Source organism: Lissotriton vulgaris, chromosome 5, assembly GCF_964263255.1.
Source record: "Lissotriton vulgaris chromosome 5, aLisVul1.2, whole genome shotgun sequence".
Classification (NCBI taxonomy): Eukaryota; Metazoa; Chordata; class Amphibia; order Caudata; family Salamandridae; genus Lissotriton; species Lissotriton vulgaris.
Genome location: NC_141693.1, coordinates 850,457,076 through 850,481,490, shown reverse-complemented (window position 1 = coordinate 850,481,490; position 24,415 = coordinate 850,457,076). Strand labels below are relative to the sequence as shown.

The following is a 24,415-nucleotide window of genomic DNA, read 5'->3' as shown; positions in this document are numbered from 1 at the left end:
CATGCGTGTTAGGCTTTCAACTATGTTCCATTGCGGCCCACCCATCCTCAGCTCCTCTATACCCTCTTTCAAGAAATATTGATCGAGTTGCGTATACTGCTCATACAGACGCTCAAGCATGTAGAAGGTTGAGTTCCAACGTGTTACCACCTCCTGGATGAGTGCTTTCACTGGCATTTGACATTGATATAGCATGCTCCTCAGCTGCTTGCGGGCCTTAAAAGAATGCCTGAAATGCTTGCAAATTTTTCGGCAGTTCTCCAATACACTGTACGCTGCACTGCGTTTATTACCCAAGAATTTTTGGACAACCAGGTTTATACAGTGCGCCAAACACGGCACTCTGAAATAGTAACCGTCCCTCATGGCCTTAACTATATTGGAGCCATTGTCCGTGGAAACATAACCAACCTTGCGTTTTAGTGGGGACAGACAGTTAAGGACCTTTGTGTTAAAGACATCCAAAATGTTTTCTGCTGTGTGACGTTTCTCCAAACCAAACATGGCTAGTGTTGCATGTTTCCGAGCACCTTTAAAAACAATGTTAGTGTCAACACCTGAGTTTAGCTTTGCTTTAGCCCCTGAAAAAGAGACCCAGTGTGCAGTGATGCACATGTAATCAGCGCCTGCGCCACTGGTCCACATGTCTGTTGTCAGATGTATAGTGTGAACAGCACTCTTCTGCAAAGCTGCCCCAATCACCTTCAGAACATCTTCATGTAGTGCTGGAACCGCAACTCGGGCAAAATAGAACCGGCTAGGAACCTTCCATTTGGGGCAGAGCGCTGTCACTAATTCTAGAAAACCAACCCCTTCTACAAAAGAAAAAGGGAGAAGGTCCAGAGCTAGCATTTTAGCCAGCTTAGTGTTATACAGACGGGTCATTGGGTGGTTGCGTTCATATTGCGCTTCTGTAAACAACATCTTTTTAATGTTGCCCTGGACCAATGATTTACGGGATGATGATGATCTCTTCGACCCAGTTACGCTCGCTGATGAACTTTTCCGCATTGATGTCTCACTCTCTCCCACACTCTTAGTGTGGCTCCCATGGGGTGTGCTGCTGACATGGGAACTGGGTGTAAGTGAAGTGTTTGGATCGTCTTCTTCTACCTCCTCGTCATCAGCAGATGACAAATCAACGTTTTCATTACGTGCAATTCCGGCTTTCTTGACCGCCTCTAGGTGCGGAAACCATTCGACAGCGTGCCTTCTCTCAAGATGACCTCTCTGGCCTCCGGTACCATAGTTAGAACCAAGCTTACCACGACTAAATCGAAGCTTACAAAGGCTACAAATGGCTATGTTTTCCTTTTTTGGGCAAACACTAAAGAAGTCCCAAACTGGAGACTTGAAATGTCTTCGGGGGCCGGAGGAGGCGGCGATACTGGTGGTGGTGGTCCTGCTGCTAATGACAGATGAAGTGGAGGATGTGGATTGCCGAACTTCAGTACGTTTTGCACTTTCACCACCACGAATTGAGGTCGAGGACGAGGTGGGTACCTTCTTGCGAAGAAATATGGAAGCGGTAGGTTTTGGTGTACTACTTAACTCCAAATCTAATGATTCCATTTCCATTGCCTCCTCGCCGACATCATCATCACGCTCAGCAGCTTCTCGGGATAGGGTCAAAATGTCTCTTTGCTGCATGCCCGGTGGGGCTGCAGTGACCTTTGTGATGACTGGCTCGTCGTCATCGTGAGAGGCTTCATCACCAGCAGTATCTGTCACTTCTTGTTGAGCCTCATCACACTCCATAGGTTTGAGTTTTTGGACGACCTTCCTTTTACGCTTAGGTGCCGGTGTCAGATCATGGTGTGCCTCTGCCTCACTGTCAGACCGCAGTTGTGGTTCCCAAGACAGATCACTTGCACCAGAACGAGGTGGGCTTGAAGAAGATGTAGACACCCCCCTTGATCTTTTCCTTGCTAGGGATGTGGAAGACAATGAATGATCATCAGGAGGAGTGGCTTCCAATGATACCTCAGCTTCAATGTCGATTTCCAAATGTGCCCCTACTTCGGGAGGAACAACTATTGTGGGCACTTGTGAACCTCCATGCACCTTTGCTTGCGCATCTCCTTTTGCTGCCTCTCCTTCCACATGTACTTGGGCGTGTACTTGCACATGGTGTTGTTGCGGCTGTGGTTGTTCAACACTTGTCAGATGAGTTACAACAACCTGTGTTGATTCAGGGACATTGCTGCTACTTTCTTGCGATGAGCCAACATCACTGGTCGATGGTGATTGGAGAAGTACACTGACTGCCTCTGAAGCACTCAAGGGCTTTGACTTAAGTTGCCTTGGTGGTGGAGGCACTGAACCCAATGGAGCAGGGGTGCTGCTCTCAGGTTGGTCCCCAGCAGATCCTGCTGCTGCAGGCGTACTTTTTTTTTTGCTCCCAAAAAAAGTGGCGGGTGGCACACCAGCCTCCTTGGTAACTTGCTTCTTCTGCTCCTTACTAGCAACTTTCTTGCTAGAGGAGCTACGGAGAACTTTCTTTGGGGGCGGGGCCATCTTCTTCAGAGCAGGTCAGACAGCAGGCCGCAGTTGCACGAATTGTAGAGTTGTCTGAGGCCAGACGTGACGTCGCGTGACGTTATGCTGCACACACACACCGCTGCAGGACTTCTTCCTGGCACTGGTGGTTCTCTTGAGTCTTGTGCACCTAAAAAAAATGGAAGACAGAGGAACATCAGTTCAGTTATAGAGCACAAAAAAATCGAAAAACACTGCAAAATCAGCACAATCCCAATCCATCCATGCCCTCCATAATGTTTAAATTCAAGACAACCCACAGAAAGACTAGGCCCATGCAAGACTCACTACCCCTGGGCATAAATAAAGGTTGAAAAGTAGGCAAAATGGTTGGAGGCCTAACAACAAAGCCTGCATTCAAAATGGCCACTTGCCTGCCAGCACATGGCCAGTGCCTGTAGCTGCACTCAAAATGGCCACCAGCCACATGGCATGTCCCTCCCCATGAACACCCCCAAAAATCGAAAAACACTGCAAAATCAGCACAATCCCATTCAATCCATGGCCTCCATGATGTTTAAATTCAAGACAACCCACAGAAAGACTAGGCCCATGCTAGACTCAAATACCCCTGGTGAAAAGGCCACAAGTACAGGCCCAAAAATCGAAAAACACTGCAAAATCAGCACAATCCTATTCCATCCATGGCCTCCATGATGTTTAAATTCAAGACAGCCCACAGAAAGACTAGGCCCATGCTAGACTCAAATACCCCTGGTGAAAAGGCCACAAGTACAGGCCCAAAAATCGAAAAACACTGCAAAATCAGCACAATCCCATTCAATCCATGGCCTCCATGATGTTTAAATTCAAGACAACCCACAGAAATACTAGGCCCATGCAAGACTCACTACCCCTGGGCATAAATAAAGGTTGAAAAGTAGGCAAAATGGTTGGAGGCCTAACAACAAAGCCTGCATTCAAAATGGCCACTTGCCTGCCAGCACATGGCCAGTGCCTGTAGCTGCACTCAAAATGGCCACCAGCCACATGGCATGTCCCTCCCCATGAACACCCCCAAAAATCGAAAAACACTGCAAAATCAGCACAATCCCATTCAATCCATGGCCTCCATGATGTTTAAATTCAAGACAACCCACAGAAAGACTAGGCCCATGCTAGACTCAAATACCCCTGGTGAAAAGGCCACAAGTACAGGCCCAAAAATCGAAAAACACTGCAAAATCAGCACAATCCTATTCCATCCATGGCCTCCATGATGTTTAAATTCAAGACAGCCCACAGAAAGACTAGGCCCATGCTAGACTCAAATACCCCTGGTGAAAAGGCCACAAGTACAGGCCCAAAAATCGAAAAACACTGCAAAATCAGCACAATCCCATTCAATCCATGGCCTCCATGATGTTTAAATTCAAGACAACCCACAGAAATACTAGGCCCATGCAAGACTCACTACCCCTGGGCATAAATAAAGGTTGAAAAGTAGGCAAAATGGTTGGAGGCCTAACAACAAAGCCTGCATTCAAAATGGCCACTTGCCTGCCAGCACATGGCCAGTGCCTGTAGCTGCACTCAAAATGGCCACCAGCCACATGGCATGTCCCTCCCCATGAACACCCCCAAAAATCGAAAAACACTGCAAAATCAGCACAATCCCATTCAATCCATGGCCTCCATGATGTTTAAATTCAAGACAACCCACAGAAAGACTAGGCCCATGCTAGACTCAAATACCCCTGGTGAAAAGGCCACAAGTACAGGCCCAAAAATCGAAAAACACTGCAAAATCAGCACAATCCTATTCCATCCATGGCCTCCATGATGTTTAAATTCAAGACAGCCCACAGAAAGACTAGGCCCATGCTAGACTCAAATACCCCTGGTGAAAAGGCCACAAGTACAGGCCCAAAAATCGAAAAACACTGCAAAATCAGCACAATCCCATTCAATCCATGGCCTCCATGATGTTTAAATTCAAGACAACCCACAGAAATACTAGGCCCATGCAAGACTCACTACCCCTGGGCATAAATAAAGGTTGAAAAGTAGGCAAAATGGTTGGAGGCCTAACAACAAAGCCTGCATTCAAAATGGCCACTTGCCTGCCAGCACATGGCCAGTGCCTGTAGCTGCACTCAAAATGGCCACCAGCCACATGGCATGTCCCTCCCCATGAACACCCCCAAAAATCGAAAAACACTGCAAAATCAGCACAATCCCATTCAATCCATGGCCTCCATGATGTTTAAATTCAAGACAACCCACAGAAAGACTAGGCCCATGCTAGACTCAAATACCCCTGGTGAAAAGGCCACAAGTACAGGCCCAAAAATCGAAAAACACTGCAAAATCAGCACAATCCTATTCCATCCATGGCCTCCATGATGTTTAAATTCAAGACAGCCCACAGAAAGACTAGGCCCATGCTAGACTCAAATACCCCTGGTGAAAAGGCCACAAGTACAGGCCCAAAAATCGAAAAACACTGCAAAATCAGCACAATCCCATTCAATCCATGGCCTCCATGATGTTTAAATTCAAGACAACCCACAGAAATACTAGGCCCATGCAAGACTCACTACCCCTGGGCATAAATAAAGGTTGAAAAGTAGGCAAAATGGTTGGAGGCCTAACAACAAAGCCTGCATTCAAAATGGCCACTTGCCTGCCAGCACATGGCCAGTGCCTGTAGCTGCACTCAAAATGGCCACCAGCCACATGGCATGTCCCTCCCCATGAACACCCCCAAAAATCGAAAAACACTGCAAAATCAGCACAATCCCATTCAATCCATGGCCTCCATGATGTTTAAATTCAAGACAACCCACAGAAAGACTAGGCCCATGCTAGACTCAAATACCCCTGGTGAAAAGGCCACAAGTACAGGCCCAAAAATCGAAAAACACTGCAAAATCAGCACAATCCCATTCCATCCATGGCCTCCATGATGTTTAAATTCAAGACAGCCCACAGAAAGACTAGGCCCATGCTAGACTCAAATACCCCTGGTGAAAAGGCCACAAGTACAGGCCCAAAAATCGAAAAACACTGCAAAATCAGCACAATCCCATTCAATCCATGGCCTCCATGATGTTTAAATTCAAGACAACCCACAGAAATACTAGGCCCATGCAAGACTCACTACCCCTGGGCATAAATAAAGGTTGAAAAGTAGGCAAAATGGTTGGAGGCCTAACAACAAAGCCTGCATTCAAAATGGCCACTTGCCTGCCAGCACATGGCCAGTGCCTGTAGCTGCACTCAAAATGGCCACCAGCCACATGGCATGTCCCTCCCCATGAACACCCCCAAAAATCGAAAAACACTGCAAAATCAGCACAATCCCATTCAATCCATGGCCTCCATGATGTTTAAATTCAAGACAACCCACAGAAAGACTAGGCCCATGCTAGACTCAAATACCCCTGGTGAAAAGGCCACAAGTACAGGCCCAAAAATCGAAAAACACTGCAAAATCAGCACAATCCCATTTCATCCATGGCCTCCATGATGTTTAAATTCAAGACAGCCCACAGAAAGACTAGGCCCATGCTAGACTCAAATACCCCTGGTGAAAAGGTCACAAGTACAGGCCCAAAAATCGAAAAACACTGCAAAATCAGCACAATCCCATTCAATCCATGGCCTCCATGATGTTTAAATTCAAGACAACCCACAGAAATACTAGGCCCATGCAAGACTCACTACCCCTGGGCATAAATAAAGGTTGAAAAGTAGGCAAAATGGTTGGAGGCCTAACAACAAAGCCTGCATTCAAAATGGCCACTTGCCTGCCAGCACATGGCCAGTGCCTGTAGCTGCACTCAAAATGGCCACCAGCCACATGGCATGTCCCTCCCCATGAACACCCCCAAAAATCGAAAAACACTGCAAAATCAGCACAATCCCATTCAATCCATGGCCTCCATGATGTTTAAATTCAAGACAACCCACAGAAAGACTAGGCCCATGCTAGACTCAAATACCCCTGGTGAAAAGGCCACAAGTACAGGCCCAAAAATCGAAAAACACTGCAAAATCAGCACAATCCCATTCCATCCATGGCCTCCATGATGTTTAAATTCAAGACAGCCCACAGAAAGACTAGGCCCATGCACCACTCACTACCCCTGGTCAAGGCCCCAACAACAGGTCAAAAATCGAAAAACACAAAATTTTACAAAAAAAAAAAATCGAAAAACACAGAAAAATCAGCACAATCCCAATTCATCTATGGCCTCCATGATGTTTAAGTTCAAGACAACCCACAGAAAGAATCAGTCCACCCACCACTGAGTACCCCTGGGCAAAAGGCCCCAAAACAGCCCAAAAATCGAAAATCCCAAAATTTTAGTTGCAGCAACTGTAATGCCCCAAACAAACTTACTTGTAAAATTTCTAATCCAACAGTGATCCAAACAAAGTCAAAAAGGCCTCAAATCCAAAGATCCAGCAGCATCCACAAAAAGTAATCCTTCCAGGTCCACATCCAAATGAAAAGTGACCAGGAGATGGACAAAGCACTGGGAGGAGCCTGCTGAACAGGAACAGGAAGTTGAAGACTATGGGGCAATTCCTTCCTCCCACCCCCCTGCCCCCTCCCCAAAATGGACTCCTCGCTAAAAAAGTGCAGGCAAATGTCAAACTAAGGAGTTATTCACATAAAAATCATCATTTCTAGAAGGTTTATGCTGCTTGCTGGTGGATTTCTTGTGCAGAATTGCAAATTTATATTTTCGCTCGCCGCATCTCAAATCTCGCAATTGCGAAGTACCGCGAGACGTGATCTCGCTGTACTCGCGTTGACAAACTCTCGCTGTGCAAGTTGGCAAGCCGCGATGACGTAATCGCGCTCGCCAAATTCCCGCGGGATCACACAGCAAGATCCAAAATGGCGCAGCACTCGCAAAATATCGAGAAAAACAACTCGGCAAACGATGATAAACGCCGCGCGCCGCAAAAATTGTATCACCAACGCCGCGCGCCGCCAAAAAAATCCGCTCTGTGCGAATTTGCGGATTTTGCGGGAAATCCGCAAATCTCGCGGATTGCGGATTTCCCGAAAATCCGCAAAATCCGCGAGCGGAACGGATTTTCCGCCCACGCTTAATCCTTGACAGTACTCAATAAACGTCTTGCACCAAAAAAAAAAAAAAAGTTGTTTTTAAATCCTGTGTTTGAGAACAGCACTTTTAGAAACACCCAGACCTGGTTCAGACCGGGCTCAGGGCCCACATGCACAGAGAGAACAAATACTTTAGGGGTATAAGTACAGGACCCCTGACAACAGAAAATTAGATCATCCTGGAATCAAGAAGGAACCTGCTTTTGGAACTTTGCTGCAACTAAAAGGTACTGCGAGTAAACGTGACGCAACTGTGAACTTTTCATGCATCTGTGGTTTATTCTATCGCAACTTGAAGAACTTTATCGCAAACCTTAAGAACTATTTTGAAACCATATTCTTGAACTGTGTATGTTGAATTTTTGTTGTTTTGGTCTTGTGTAGTTTAGATTAAATACCTTTATTTTTCTAAACTGTTGTGGAGTCAGTTTGTGGTGTTTTCACTGTGTTACTGTGAGTGTTGGTACAAATACTTTACGCATTGCCTCTGGTTAGCCTAGACTGCTCGTGCCAAGCTACCTAGAGGGTGAGCAGGGGTTATCTCAGAGGGTTATCTCCTTGCCCTGACTAAAAGCATGGGTCCCTATTTGGACAGTGGTACCTACCTCTGCCGACTAGAGACCCCCAGTTCTAACACTGGGGCTCTAAGTTAAAAAAATAGATGGAGAAACCCCTACTAGGGCTAATTATTAACCCTGGAACATCCACCTTCCTGGGGTTCATTTTTAAATAAATGCGGAGTGGGCATTCTTCATTGAATTGTAGCGGATCCTGGTGCGGGATGGGTGCCATGCTGCCCTCCCCTCGCCTCTATATTGTCTGGGCCCCGGGGATGAGGTCCCTTGGACTGAAATCGGCCTTGGGAGGAAGCACACTGCTTCTCTCCCCCATCACATTTCATCTGGGCCCTAAGGATAGGGTCCATGGGGCCAGAAACTGTGTGAAAGCTGGTGAAGCAGCATGAAACTATCCACTGGTGCCCCATACCGATTTCAGGCATCACAATCACACATACACCAGAGGCACCAGTGTCATGCATGCAGACAGAGATCCTTGTTTTCTGGCACCTTGAAAATGTTGCAGGAGAGCTGGTCCTACAAAATGCAGTAAACACCCACAAACATTAATAATCCATAATTTGTTCCATCCTTTCCAATCTCTGATGCCCCACTTTACCCCAGATATGAACCTGCACACTTTTCCACTACCAAATAACTCTACTTTCCCTCTATTGCCTTTTTTCATTTTCGAAACTCCTTTACCTTTTCCTATGCAATGATTAAATGTGTTTAAATTCATGAACATAATAAAGATAGTGTCCGACTCTGGAAAGGAATGTCAATGTAATTCAGTGAAAGGGAAAAGCAAATGACTTTCCGGTGTTAAAAAAGGAGGGGCATGCTTGCGTATTGCACAAGAGTGTGAGGGAAGTGGTTTGTTATATTCTTACCATGTTTATGTGGCTTTCCCTTTAAAGATTGGTTCTATTTAGGCACTGGCAGCTGCTTGGGGTTGCGAGTATTTTAGGATGTATCTGTGGGGATTTCATGTCAGGTTACAGACGGATCATAAACCCTTAATAAGGATCTTGTCTCCAGGTGGCGCAGGAAAGGGTTCTGCAAGTTTGGCAAGGATTGCGCCCAGGTTGCAGGAATTCTTGTATAAGATAGACTACATTCCTGGTTGGAGGAATAATCAAGCAGATGGACTGTCGAGACTTCCCTTACCATGGGAGGAGGTGAATCAGTCAGGAGTGGAGTCGTTATCGAGTGAGGGCTCAGTTGCAGCTATTGAAGATATTGTGGATTTGTGTTCTGGTGCAATAGGGAGAACACAGTGGAATGTGAGTATGGTGAAGGATGCTGTGATGCGTAGTGTTAAGGAACTTATCGTAAAAGGTAACAGACGTGAAAGCACTCTAGAGGTAGCGGTTAGACCGTATGCAAAGGTTTTGGATGAGTTGTCCATTTTTGATAAGGTCGAAACATTGTGATGAAAGATGATAAGTTCATTCCGCCACATGATTTAAGATTTTTGTTGTTCAAGTTGGTGCATGAGGGTCATCTGGATCAGTCACTTACTAAGAGGAGATTGAGGGAGTATTTTTGGTGGCACGCGATGGACCAACAGATTTCAGAATGGGTTGAGAGGTGTGTAGACTGTTTGGAGTGTGAGAAGAGATTAAAGGTGGGTAGCAATTCGAATCATGGTACAATTGAGGATCCTGACTCCCCTTGGCACACCGTATGCATGGATTTTATTGGGCCGTTTAGTGGTCTTAGAGAAGATTTAAAGTTTGCTTTAGTGATGATAGATGTCACATTGAAATGGCTGATTGTTAAGTTCTGTAGGGAAATAACAACTAAATCTACCATTTGTCTGATGATTGAGATTTTTCGGGAAGAAGGTTTCCCAGTGAAATTGATAACGGATAATGGTACACAATTGACATCTGAGGAGATGGTGAGGTTTTAAAAAAATTGTGGGATTGTACATTGTAGGACGTCATTATATAATCCACAAGGGAATGGTATCGTGGAGAGGGCCAGCCGAATGGTGAAGGGTACAATTCAGATGGCTAGTTAGAGCAGTGGTGCAGTGAAGGATATGGTTGAGGATTTAGTGTGGGCATATCGTACTACAGAAAATTATTCTTCAGGGAAGATTCCTTTTAATATGATGAGGGGATGGGTGGCTGGAACCAAATTAATTCCAGTTTGGAAGAAGGATTGCATAGGTTTGGCTAATTTGAGTGGGGCAAGCACGAGTGGGGGTGAAGTCTTGCGTGGGAGGAACAACATTTCGTTTAATGATTTGGTGAAAGTGAAACCAGGACGTGTTGGTGGTGGTCTTATAAAATTTAGAGGACCATTTAAGGTGAAATCTGTCCACAATAGATTTGTAACTTTGTGTAATGGGGAGCATTGGAATCTAAGGAGGGTGGCTTTGTATAAGAAGCATGAACGGAATGAGAAAAAGGAAACTGATATAAGGGGAAAGGATGATGTACGCGTTGATCTTGATGTTGATGTAAATGATTCTAATCGGAGGGACAGGAGACCTCCAGCATATTTGCAAGATTATGTCTGCGATGATGCATGATGTCTTTGTTTACCTTTAGTTTCATGTTTCCACATTTCTTTTGTAATTCGTTTGTTGTAGGTGTTAGATTGGTGAAGGGAAGAGGATATGTTATATTCTTACCATGTTTATGTGGGCTTTCCCTTTAAAGATTGGTTCTATTTAGATAGATTTCTTGTTGTAGCGGTGTTCTATGTCAGGGCTTCTGGTCAGTTACCCGTTAGCCTTGATGTGGACACCAGCTTTTCTCTGTGACTCTTAATAAACCACAATTACGTTTTTTATACATCTTTGTGGACAGCAATTCTTCCCCTACAACATGGTTGTCCACGGAATAAATATTTTCCTTGCAGAGAATTCAATAATATTTGTACTAGTGATGCTCATACATTGTTTCCTCATGCAGATTTTTTTCACTTGGTTAAAATTCTACATGAGAGATTTTTGCTTTTTGGAATACTTGAAATGTATCGCTATTGTGGATTTTCTGAAGCATTCATGAGATCCATTAAGATCCTTTGCGAAACCTGTAAAAGTTAAAAAATATATTTTGAATGTAGGAGTAACTCTACAGACGTTGGTTTCCACCCTCTACAACACTGGATTGGTGAATAAGGGTCCAAGGTACATGATCTTTTCTTTCCATAATAAAAAAACAGAGTGAGTCACAATAGAGTAACTCGCGTGAAAATACCTTATTGCACATTGGTTTGCAGTAGGCCGCATGTTTCAAGTTGACACACACCAGACCTCCATTGCTAGGAACCTGTGGAAGTGGACAGATTGGTGGCTTCACCTTTTGGTAGGCTTGACATGTGAAAGAAGATGAAGAGATAACTAATGAGTGAAACATATTCACAACCAATGACAATCATTCAGGTTGGTAATTTCCAATGAACGGATGGGATATAAGAATCATGTTCCCAACACAGCATGCATCCAGACAAATGGGGGACAAGGGACCCCTTCCCTTTTCTGAATTTTTGTAAAAGCATACTTTAAATGAAGGTAGTGGTTCCAAGGACAAATGCCTACTCTTAAAAAATGAAAAGAAAACTTGTGTATTCTTTTTTTTTTTAATGCATCCCGTTTTCCTTTACGGAAAACAGGCTGCATTTAAAAAAAACTAATGCTTTATTTAAAATCAATCACAGACATGGTGGTCTGCTGACCCCAGCAGGCCACCATCCCTGTGATTTTTGCGATTCCAAGGGGGTCGCAAATTGTGACCTACCGCATTAATATTCATGAGGTAGGTCCTTTGTGGTCCCCTACGAATAGCAAAAAGTGTTCAATACACTTTGTTGCGTGCCGTTTTGCGATTTACGAATTGCAAATCGCAAGGATTCGCAATTAGGGAATCGCAAAATGGCTGCTTCATGCATCTGGCCCTAGATTTCATCCTTTAAATAATCTAATCAGCTTTCATTTTTAGGATTAATGTGGAAGCTTAGTTTAGGAAACAATATAACAAACATTATTGCTGCAGCCCTTCCACTTGTTTGCGATATATCAACTGGTAACCTTAGTCGCATCCTGCATCTTGTCCTCTATATCTGGATTAACACATGCATGTGGCCTTGGCATGATTGTACTACTGAAAATCAACACTATCAATATTGTGGCATAAAAATCTCTTGGACCAAATATAAAGGGACAAAATATCAAAAGGTAAGTGCACATAGGGAAGTACCAATTTACTATTCCTAAATCCACATCTAACTACCTTGAACATATGTTTCATGTAGGTCCATATATGTGGAATTAGGTGTAGATATCTCAACTTACCTGTCGATAGCTTAAGTTTTATATTTTGCCCTCAATATTCCGTCCCATCGATATTGTTAAATCAATATTCACAGAACACTCCGGTGACACAGCATGCGGGACCTTCCTCTTAGAAGCAGAGGAGGGCTAGTGCTTAGATGTCATTTTCAAGTCCTTGGGGCAGTGGCGGCCAGTGCAGTTAAGATCAGTGGGCGGGGATCCGGGAGATGAGGGAAAATAAAAATGTTAAAAAAGAAATACACTTGCATTGCGCTCACCACATCGCCGAGTCGGCGATGTGGTGAGCACAGAGTAAGTTCTTTTTTAAACAATTTTTTTCTTTTCCCTCGTCATCTGTCTACTCAACCGCCGCACCGCTCTTACCTGCACTGGCCACGACTGCCTTGGGGATCTTCCTGTAGCTGTGCTGTAACTTAACTTCCCAAATCACCCCTTCTTTTTTTTTCCGTCTGACTGTGGTTTGATAGCAATCTAGTCTAGTAACATAATGTGAATAATGGAGTCAAGTTTACAGACCACTGTCATAACGCTCCCACTAGAATGTGAACAGACTAATTATGATTTAGGTGTTATGTTTCAGTGAAAGGTCAACTTTTAGCTTATGCCCCTTTGCAATACTATGGTCCCTAAAACTGCCATACATTGTCTAAGTCACTTAGATATTACCAAGAAGCACACAACAAAGTTCTTACCTTTTTTTTGGTAAGCCTTCAGTGTATCCAGTACCTCTTGTACTGACCACACTAAGGCATTGATGTGAGTACGGTTCAGAACTTTCAGTCTATCACCAAGATATGTAATGTCCTGAAACATAGAAAAGGAGCAGGAATAATGATTTTCTTATGGGGTAACATCATAGGAGGACAGATTTCACAATCGACAATGTAGCATTTTGTATCTATCCGTTAGTCTTAAAATAGTCTAAAAATTGATTTTTGAGGTGCCTGTTTGCTGATTCTCATGTGCTTCATGTCGTTTTTTTTTAACATGAGCAATCCTATCATTCATATATTCATGAAAAGAATCTGCAGAACTTTGTGAGACAGGGTCTAGTACTGTTTTGCCCTTTAAGAACAAAGGAACATTTGTTGGTTGAAATGAGCAATTTAATTTTCGGTTACAAATATCCTGCATTGTGGCTCCAAAGGATAGTCTTGTCATTCATGGTGTTCATTATTTGATTTGAGTCCCTGTGGAAATGTAATGTTTCACAAGGGCAAGTTGTCCCATCAATATGCTCGCAAAACCTGTCTCATCCAGAGGGTGTCATTAATAAAAGAGATCCTGCACTACAAATACTGTCAGGAAGAAATAAAATCAGACACCTGGTCAAGCCTGAAAAGGAAAACCATAGAAATCTGAGTTCACCCTTCCAGCATAAAAAAACCACTGTCAATTCTTAGCTATGATTACCCCATTCCAAAATGTTCAGTTTTTAGACATCGGTCCAGTGCTTACTGTGTAATTGGAACCAAGCTATACCTTGCTGATGAGCCCTAATAAGGGCAAGATAGGTTCTGGGTTGATTTTGTTCTGGTTCAGGGAGGACATGGCATGTCTGGACTATTGTACACACAAGAGGACCTTCTCTATTTGTTGTATTAGTATATATTGTTTTGTCACTTACTCTACCCACCCCTCTTGTGTGTACAATTAAGGTCTTCGGGGGTTCGGGGTGGCAGAGTCTACACTTATCTGACCCTCGCCCCTCTTTTGTGATTGAATGTCTGGACTATTCCCATTGGAGCAGTCTCAAGACTGATTTGCATATGGCTGGATCTAAACTGAGGTGGCATGGCAAGTGAAAAACAGTGGATTGGGATGCGGCCCTAGTGATTGCCAGTGGAAGAGATTAATTAAAGCATTCCATCATTCACTTTGTTTTTGGAAATCAAGGATAAGCAAGAGGTTTGCCGTAAAGATGAGGTAGAAAAAGTACACTGTTTACGCTATACTTTCCAATTCCTGTAGAGAGTTGAAGCAACAGATTCTTAGAACAGAATAATCTACATGAGATCCACTTATATTTCAAAATTTAGCAGGGCAAATAGAGCTGATCTGCAGATGCCAATAACGTTTACCTTTGTTTCGACTTCTGGGGGCCTAATGGTAGCTAAAACCCAGGTCCGATATGGTTTTATGTCCACGTTTCTTAAGGCCTTAGCCCCTACGTTGTTTCCCCATTTTACAGATGGCCTTTTTCAACTTCGGTGAGGTTTGTGGGGTAACAACCTCAGTCGAAGAAGCAACAATCTCATTAATCCTTCAAGCTGAATAAGCATCCCTCCTTGTCTGCATCATGTCATCAATTGTTACTTCTCAACTTCGATACCAAAACTTTAACTAAATTATGAGCTAATAATCGATCTTATGCCCCCCATCCTTGTACATGTTGTCCAAGCAGGGTTTGTTGAGGGACATAGCATAAGTGGTTACATGAAAAGGCCTTAAACCTAAATGATATAGCCCACAAAGAGAGAAATAGGCAATTCTCTTGTTATTTGATGCTGTAAGTGTTTAATTCAGCAAACTGGGCTGCTATAGTAGATACTCTCCAATGCTTTGGGTTTTGTCGACAGTTCCTCTGATGAGTCTTGGTTTGTTGCAGAAATCCATAAGTGTATGGTGTACTTTTGAGGCCCATATGTAAATGTAAATCCGTATTTGTAAAGCACAAACTACTCACCCTTACGGGTCTCAAGGCGCTGGGGGCCATCATGAAAATTAAGGGGCATATTATCAAGAATGGAGATAGAAATTGTCGCCGGTTTAGCGGTAGAATACTGCCACTAAAGCGGCGAAAAGGGGCTTGATTATATGCTCTACAGAATGCCAATAGAAGCCCACGTTAGATGACCTGCACATCTAACCTGGGCTTCTATTTGAATTCTATAGCGCATATCATCAAGCCCCTTTTCGCTGCTTTAGCAGCGGTTTCCCGCCGCTAAAACGGTGATAATTTTGATGAGTGCTGAGCTGAGCTGCCACCGGAGCCGCGAATCGAACCGTGAACACTGTGCTCCGAAGGCAGCTGCCCTGGCCGCTGCACCACACCTCTCCACCATAGGCAGCGAGAGGGGCATAATGCAGGGGTGCCCATTGCCACCCTTGCTCTTTGCCATGTTCAATGAGCACTTTTTTTTAGATAATTAGAAAAAAACATCAACCACAGAATACTTTTAAGTTTACAACCTTTGCAGACAACACCACGCTATCATTAAAAGAACCAAAGAGGTCTTTGAGCAAACTGTTGAAAGAGCAGGAGGCATATCATACCATTAAAGTATTCTAAATAAATCTTCATGTGTCAGAGGGACTGGTGCTGTCGGGAAGGAGAACCCTGACAAGTATACTTCAGGCCACTTTCTCTTTCAGATGCATGATATCAAGGATGTATTCAGGCTAACCATCACAGTTGATAAGTGTACAATAGATAATCTATCTAGTCTCCTTATGGCATTCAAGGATGATCTCACCTCGTAGTGCAACTATATGCTGTCTTGGGTAGGCTGTATTGCAGCCCTAAAAATGGCAATGCTGCTAAAAATACTATCCCTGTTTCAATTTCTCCAACTTTCCCAAACACAAGGCAATGACCTATGTCTCAATGATCACTGCAATGCTTTCATAAGGGAGAAGTCGAGACTCAGACTAAGCTTAATACAAAACACTAAACATACCAGCCAGAGTCAGTTGGCCATTTCTCCTCTCTGGCATTATTACCAAGCTTCTTAACTCCTCTACATGATAGAATGAGTTTTTGTGAAGTCAAATAAACTGGGATGCCATTTGATTAGAACTTGACTATTAGTCCTCTTGGCAAGTGCCGTGGATCGCCAGGATAGAATCTTTACCTCTTGCAAGTCACTGGGGCTTTCCGGAGGGTTTGGTATGGAATGAGCTCAGGGGCTAAAGACATATCCCACACCATCCAAATCCCTTGTTACGAATCCACTTTTCTTACTAGGTTTGGTAATAGAGATGTTTGGGGTGCGGTAGGAAGAGCTTCGTTTTCGGCTGAGAAATCTATTTCACAATGAGAAAATCAAATTCTTCGAGAAATCCAAATAATACTTTGCTATCTGTAAAGCAAGGAGATTTTATTTGAGCTCTGGCACTGGGCTCTACAGCAACTCTGGGACATATATTTATAAGCTTCTATTGCCACAGGGACGTCACTTTTAAAGGCGTTCCTGTGGCGATAGGGGCTTCGCTTTATTTGCAAGGAGACGTTAAGCCACTTAAATGTGGATTCACGCGCCTTGTTAATAAGGCACCCTTACACACTATACTTAGCTTAAAAGGGGTAAGCAATGGGGGTTGTGATGGGCGTTCCGCCGCATCACCCATTGATTTTGGCGCTGCCCTATATTTACAAGGGTGGCGTAAATATGGGGCGCACCAAAATTAAGACCAGGAAAAACTGGTCTTTACATGCAGAAATGAGGGGAAATGTTTAATTTATCCTCGTTTTTGCTGTTTCTATGTGTGCTGCATTGTGCAGCACACACAGAAACAGCAAAACGCCATGAATGATTGTTTAAAAAATGTCGATTTGCAACTTCTATGTGTGCTGCGCAATGCATTAAAACTCTACGATGTACCAGTTATTTTATGCGTAACAACCAAAGCAGAGGTTTGCAGTTCGAGTCCAGTGGGGACGGAAATTGAAAGTGGGTAACTTAGACATGGAACAAACCGGGTAAATTAACTGACAGGCCAGAGAAGCATTATATAATACTTTATATATGGCATCACACACCCAGGAAATTACCTGCTATAGATAAAGCATGATCAGATGTCTGCCGGTGGGGTTGCGGATCCCATATTCTCATATCCTCTGGAGCTACCCAGCCTATCTGTCTTCTGGTCCAAGGTATTGAAGCGTATTAAAAGGACAGCAAGAAGAGAGATGGAATTCTTCTCTGAGTTGGTGATTCTGGGGCACCCTTTGCAGGTTCATTACCTTTTACATTCCAGAGCAGAATACTATCTCCCAGGTCCTTTCAGCTGCTAACATGGTCATTTTGCCACAGGGGGAGAGACCAACCTCATACAACAGATCTACAGATACAACACTTTCTTTTGGGCTAAGAGAAACTGACTTACTGCACAAAGGATAACAATATAAAAATATATTTTTTGCAAACTTTAGAATCCAATGTTATCATACTTGAGCCGAGAATAGAGGCTGACACGTCCAAAAACATGTCCTTGCACATGTTGGTCATAAAGACTGCAGCAAAACAAAGAGTAAACAGCGAAGTCAGACGGAATGGGTCATTGGGGATTGCTATGAGTGTGCTGTGAACAATAATGTGAGGAAAAGCAAATCCCCCCCATGACATTCAAAAAGTTGCCTGGTAGGCCATGGCATAACTTAGCACTTGATGTATATCGATCCTTACAAGGTGAGCCATCATCTGTGAACATATTGGTTCTGGTAAACACTTTGTCACTCTGGCCAAAAATTGAAGTGGTCTTCGATCTTGAGAATAAAACTGTAACTGAATTTTTGGACAAGGCTTTCACTAAGGAAGGACTACCATGTATCTTATTTGTGGGCAATAATCCTCAATTAATGTCATGTTTTATGGAACAATTTTTGAATGGAAAAGACATAATTTACAAATTGCGTTCTATTTACTATCCTGAAGGGAATGATCTTTAAGAACATTTTTTATCGAACCATAGAGAAATCCAGTGTTAAGATGAACCATGAAAGGATCAACTTTTGGTGGTATACAGACTGACTCCCCCATCCACTACATGGAAGATTCCATTTGAAATGTTGAGCGGGAGGAAGACAAAAACTTTCTTGTCTCCTGGTTGGGTGAATGGTGAAAAGGATAAAACTGTGGTGTGAGACATAGGAGAGCTATTAGGTATTGAAAGGATGAGACTATGGCAATATATATGTGCAAAACTGTGGATGAACTGCAAGTTAAAGAGGGTGGCTTAATCGCAATAAAACTGCCCATGATATAGAGAGGCTTGAAATTTTCTGTGCTCATGAGGGTGGTTAAAAGGTTCAAGGGTGCTGTTAAAACTCAGGATGGGTGCATACGGAACATGAATTGGGTATCTTAGGTGAAGTGATGAAGAAAAATGATTTATGAGTTAACTTGAGAAAGTTCACTCAAATACTCTGCTTTTAGATGTAATTAATATGTTACTGCGTGCATGCTCTTCGTTGGTTTTGTGATGGTTATTTCATTAATTTTTCTAACAACAATGGGAAAGTTCATTTTATTGTTCATGAGTTTTTTTTCACTGTTTGTTAAAGGGAGAAATGCGTAGCATCCTCATTTTCTGCCTGCTTGGATTTGCTGGCGGTGTTCATTGGAATCTAAACAGCATGCCACCACACAGTACTTTTACAGGTTCCAAGTTGTATGCAGAGGCTGAATTGTCTTTAACAAAAAGAGAGGGGCTCGATATAACCCAAGGGAAATGGAGCTCCAGTATACTGTTAAGTAAAAAAGGTTTTTTTCCGTTGGGAAGATAATTAGTCACTGGTTTCACACATACACTAGACCCTTTCATTCAACCCACTCATGGTTCATATACTAAATAGTTGGTAAACACTTAACAAGGACAAAAACATGTTATTACACAAAGTATATTTATTTGTAATTAAAAACAAGAATTCATACACTAAAGCATTAAAATCGTTAAAAACTCAACAAGACACCTATTGTGAAAAAGGTGGAGAAAAGAAAGCGAGACAACACACTTTGTCTTATTATGGGGTTAATTCAGATTATTTGTTGGCAACAATGGGGAGGCTTTCCCTTCCTATACCCAATATTCTGTTGACAACTTAGAATTTTAACCCTTCTGTAATGCGTCGACGCGTTTCAGAAGCATTAGTTGATTATGGCTTCCTTCTTCAGGACAATTTCAATATATTTCTCCACAGCCAAATAGTCACCGGTGTAATGACATCTTAGTGAGTAGGTTTGGAATAAAATTTGTTTTCTATGCAGTGAGGCGATCTCCCCCGCAGCTGTATTAGTATAAACTTAGATTTATATTCTTCTCTTCAAAGGTCCTGCCGGAATTATTTGTAGGTACCTCAAAAACTTCCTTCGTTGACTAATTGTCGAATGATTGTTTTATTCATGCCGTTTTTTAACTCATTTAAAACCAGCTTTTCAGTCTAATGTTTAACTTCAGCCCGGGTACTCAGCGTTTGTGGCTTATTCAATACGCCTGCAGATTTCCCCGGGGTATTCCGACCGCGTCCTTACGATCACGGTACTTTTTGGGCGTGGCATCCTCATTTTCTGCCTGCTTGGATTTGCTGGCGGTGTACATTGGAATCTAAACAGCATGCCACCACACAGTACTTTTACAGGTTCCAAGTTGTATGCAGAGGCTGAATTGTGACAACTGCTCTGAGCAGGCCGTGGATGAGGTGTAAAATAAAGGAGCTACCGGACCCTCTCTGATCAGTCATGGCCTTCTAGAAAAAAAAAACACTATCTGCCTTGGAACTTTAGAGGATCCTTTCACTGCAAAATGCTAAGCTATTAGGAAACGTCACTTGGAGGGTAAGCCGCAGGGAAGGGGAATATGATTGTGTGAGTTTGCAGTTGGGTGATTGGTGTGTCTGATTGTCTTTTCCTGATTCATATGTTCAAAACGAATAAAAAACGTTGAAACTAAAAGGCCGAAAATGGGAGCTACAATCTGTAGTCTCATTGGTGGCGTAAATATGAGGAATTATGTTTTAACAATGTTAATACCAGCTGAACAACATTTTCCAAAACCAATAATGCAGTGTTTTAATACTTTGTGCATTGCTTAATTCACCTTCATGTCAAAAGTAATATTCTTACCGCCATTTGCCCAGTAATAAAGTGTATAAGTTGTTCATGTTCTTCTGCAACATCTTCTACAACAAACGAGAGTGGGTGTTATCTGCCGTTTTTACAAAGCACTGTAAGCCTGCCACCACTGATAACAAACACACATTGGTCTCAAAATTAATCAGAAGTAGCCACATAGGAAAACAAAAAGATTTTTTTCTTGGAGTATTTAATTCTGAATATGCTTTACCCACTTAACATAGCACATCACCAGCAAATTACAGTAATCCATTTTAGAAAAGTATCATATTGTTTAACTTAGCTGAACCTCCAGGCAACATTGTATAGAAGCTATGTATGGTCTGAATTGGGCTATATTCCATTCTTCATAGAGCTATACGAACTGTCGCATTGTTGATTTCAATTATTTAGGTTTATTACAATTTTTAGAAGCTGTTGGAACCGCTCCACAAAGCTTTTTCCGGAATCTAATTTATACCTGGAAAACGAGTAACTTATTCCTGTGTACTGTTATAACTCATTCAAAAAAGTGTAAAATAGGCATGAATGCATGCAGTCCATGGGAATATAGCGTAGATTTATGAGTTTGCGTTGTTTCATCACTTTAGTGGCGCAGCCCCAACACAAAATCATTTTGGGACTTTACTAAGCCACACAAAGCCACTTTGCGTCACTTTTCATGGTTTAGAAAATAAAAAGTAGCTCAAAACAGTGTATTGTGCTACATTTCATTACTTAGCGTTGTGTAGGTGTTACATGGGTGGAGCATGGGCGATCCCATGCATCCACCCATGGATTTTCACACACACCCAGATTTACAATCACTTGTAAACCTTGGTTGGCAACGAAACGGTGGAACAATTCATCAGGGGAGTAACAAGGAGAAATATCTTTATTTCTCCTCATTAGTTCCTCTTTTCATGTGTGTTGCATTCTACAGCACTTGTACAAAGAGAAGTATGCCTCTAAGGATTGTTTTTGTGCAGGAAGGAATCCCTTCATGCACAACACCAATCGTACCCATAACACTGGCACCAGTGCACTCTGGTGCAAGGGTGCCTGTGCTGGCGCTAGACAGCACACAGCCCACCAGCGCAGAGAGAGAGCAGAAATGCTCCATACCTTTGTGAATACTGAGCATTTCTGCTCTTTCCCTTTGATGTGCCACGTTGCTGTAAAACAATAGCAAATGTTCCCCATAAAGGACAAACACATGCTTGCCCTATGCATGCAAAATACGCACTTGGTTAGTACCAGTGGGTATTCCGGAAAGAACACCAGGTATACACAACAAGCATTGGAAATGCAATAGGTCTCGCATTAGGAAAGTTTGAGCTATTGGTATTGTAAATGACACTTTTTTTTATTTATGTGTTGGTTTTGAAAGTAGCAACATTAATAGCTTTGTCAGTTACAATGTCAATAGTTTTAACTTTTGCAAATGTGACACCTATAGCATTTGTAATGCAATGTGTGTTGTATTTACGTCACTTAGCTGTATTGATATTACAAATAACAATGGCTTTTAATTTTGTAAATAATTAATACTTAAATAAAAGTTATTGTTATTTATAATGGCAATAGCTTAACCGTTTGTAAATAACGTTTGTGAAGATTATGTTCAGTGTATTTTATTGTGATGAAAATCCAAGAACATTGCATTTGCACCTACACACACACAGAGCCACACACATATAGATGTGGTGGTGGGGGATATGGTGGTGGTGGATGTGGTGGTGGATGTGGTGGTGGTGGTGATGGTGGATGTGGTGGTGATGGGGGTGGATGTGGTGGTGGATGTGGTGGTGGTGGATGTAGTGGATGTGGTGGTGATGTGGTGGATGTGATGGTGGTGGATGTGGTGGTGGTGGATGTGGTGGTGGTGGATGTGGTGGAAGTGGTGGATGTGGTGGAAGTGGTGGATGTGGATGCGGTGGTGGATGTGGTGGTGGTGGATGTGGTGGTGGTGGATGCGGTGGAAGTGGTGGATGCGGTGGAAGTGGTGGATGTGGATGCGGTGGTGGATGTGGTGGTGGATGTGGTGGTGGTGGATGTAGTGGTGGTGGATGTGGTGGTGGATGTGGCGGTGGATGTGGAGGTGATGGTGGATGTGGTGGTGGTGGATGTGATGGATGTGATGGTGGATGTGGTGGTGATGGTGGATGTGGTGGTGGATGTGGTGGTGTATGTGGTGGTGGTGGATGTGGTGGATGCGGAGGTGTTGGTGGATGCGGTGGTGGTGGTAGTGGTGGATGGGGTGGTGGTTGTAGTGGATGTGGTGGTGGATGTAGTGGTGGTGGGTGTGGTGGTGGTGGTGGATGCGGTGGTGGTGGATGCGGTGGTGGTGGATGTGGTGGATGTGGTGGTGCTGGATGTCATGGTGGATGTGGAGGTGATGGTGGATGTGGAGGTGATGGTGGATGTGGTGGTGGTGGTGGTGGTGGAGGTGATGGTGGATGTGGTGGTGGTGGTGGTGGTGGTGGATGTGATGGTGGATGTGGGTGTGGTGGTGATGGTGGATGTGGTGGTGGATGCGGTGGTGGTGGATGCGGTGGATGTGGTGGTGGATGCGGTGGTGGTGGTGGATGCGGTGGTGGTGGATGGGGTGGTGGTTGTGGTGGATGTGGTGGTGGATGTAGTGGTGGTGGTGGTGGTGGATGTAGTGGTGGTGGTGGCGGTGGATGCGGTGGTGGTGGAATTGGTGGTGGATGTGGTGGTGGTGGTGGATGTGGCGGTGGTGGATGTGATGGTGGTGGATGTGGTGGTGGATGTGGTGGTGGATGTCATGGTGGATGTGGAGGTGATGGTGGATGTGGTGGTGGATGTGGTGGTGGTGGTGGCTGGGGTGGTGGTTGTGGTGGATGTGGTGGTGGATGTAGTGGTGGTGGGTGTGGTGGTGGTGGATGCGGTGGTGGTGGTGGTGGATGCGGTGGTGTTGGATGTGTTGGTGGTGGATATGGTGGTGGATGTCATGGTGGATGTGGAGGTGATGGTGGATGTGGTGGTGGTGGTGGATGTGGTGGTGATGGTGGATGTGGTGGTGGATGCGGTGGTGGTGGATGCGGTGGATGTGGTGATGGTGGATGCGGTGGTGGTGGTGGTGATGGATGGGGTGGTGGTTGTGGATGTGGTGGTGGTGGATGCGGTGGTGGTGAAAGTGGTGGTGGATGTGGTGGTGGTGGAAGTGGTGGTGGTGGAAGTGGTGGTGGATGTGGTGGTGCTGGTGGATGTGGCGGTGGTGGATGTGATGGTGGTGGATGTGGTGGTGGATGTGGCGGTGGATGTCATGGTGGATGTGGAGGTGATGGTGGATGTGGTGGTGGATGTGGTGGTGGATGTGATGGTGGATGTGGTGGTGATGGTGGATATGGTGGTGGATGCGGTGGATGTGGTGGTGGATGTGGTGGATGTGGTGGATGCGGTGGATGTGGTGGATGCGGTGGTGGATGCGGTGGTGGTGGTAGTGGTGGATGGGGTGGTGGTTGTAGTGGATGTGGTGGTGGATGTAGTGGTGGTGGTTGTGGTGGTGGTGGATGCGGTGGTGGTGGATGTGGTGGTGGTGGATGTCATGGTGGATGTGATGGTGATGGTGGATGTGGTGGTGGTGGATGTGATGGTGGATGTGGTGTTGATGGTGGATGTGGTGGTGGATGCGGTGGTGGTGGATGCGGTGGATGTGGTGGTGGTGGTGGATGCGGTGGTGGTGGTGGATGGAGTGGTGGTGGTGGATGGGGTGGTGGTTGTGGTGGATGTGGTGGTGGATGTAGTGGTGGTGGGTGTGGTGGTGGTGGATGTGGTGGTGGTGGATGCAGTGGTGGTGGATGCGGTGGTGGTGGATGTGGTGGTGGTGGATGTCATGATGGATGTGGAGGTGATGGTGGATGTGGTGGTGGTGGTGGAGGTGATGGTGGATGTGGTGGTGGATGTGGTGGTGATGGTGGATGTGGTGGTGGATGCGGTGGTGGTGGATGCGGTGGATGTGGTGGTGGATGCGGTGGTGGTGGTGGATGCGGTGGTGGATGCGGTGGTGGTGGTGGATGGGGTGGTGGTTGTGATGGATGTGGTGGTGGATGTAGTGGTGGTGGGG

The 24,415-nt window shown here is 44.3% G+C and overlaps 1 protein-coding gene across 2 annotated transcripts in view; it reads right to left on the bottom strand.

The window, feature by feature from the left end:
• The window catches only part of LOC147711690 (uncharacterized), a 104,703-nt gene that overhangs the window by 60,799 nt on the left and 19,489 nt on the right, over positions 1 to 24,415 (bottom strand). Inside the window, exons 2-4 of one of the 2 annotated variants that reach the window (XM_086922401.1) lie at positions 20,338 to 20,393; positions 13,186 to 13,297; positions 11,400 to 11,512 (exon numbers count right to left, since the gene is read on the bottom strand). In XM_086922401.1, coding sequence (XP_086778527.1) covers positions 11,400 to 11,512; positions 13,186 to 13,297; positions 20,338 to 20,393 — 281 coding nt within the window. The remainder of the gene's footprint in view (positions 1 to 11,399; positions 11,513 to 13,185; positions 13,298 to 20,337; positions 20,394 to 24,415) is intronic. The other variant, XM_086922402.1, reaches the window with a different exon arrangement.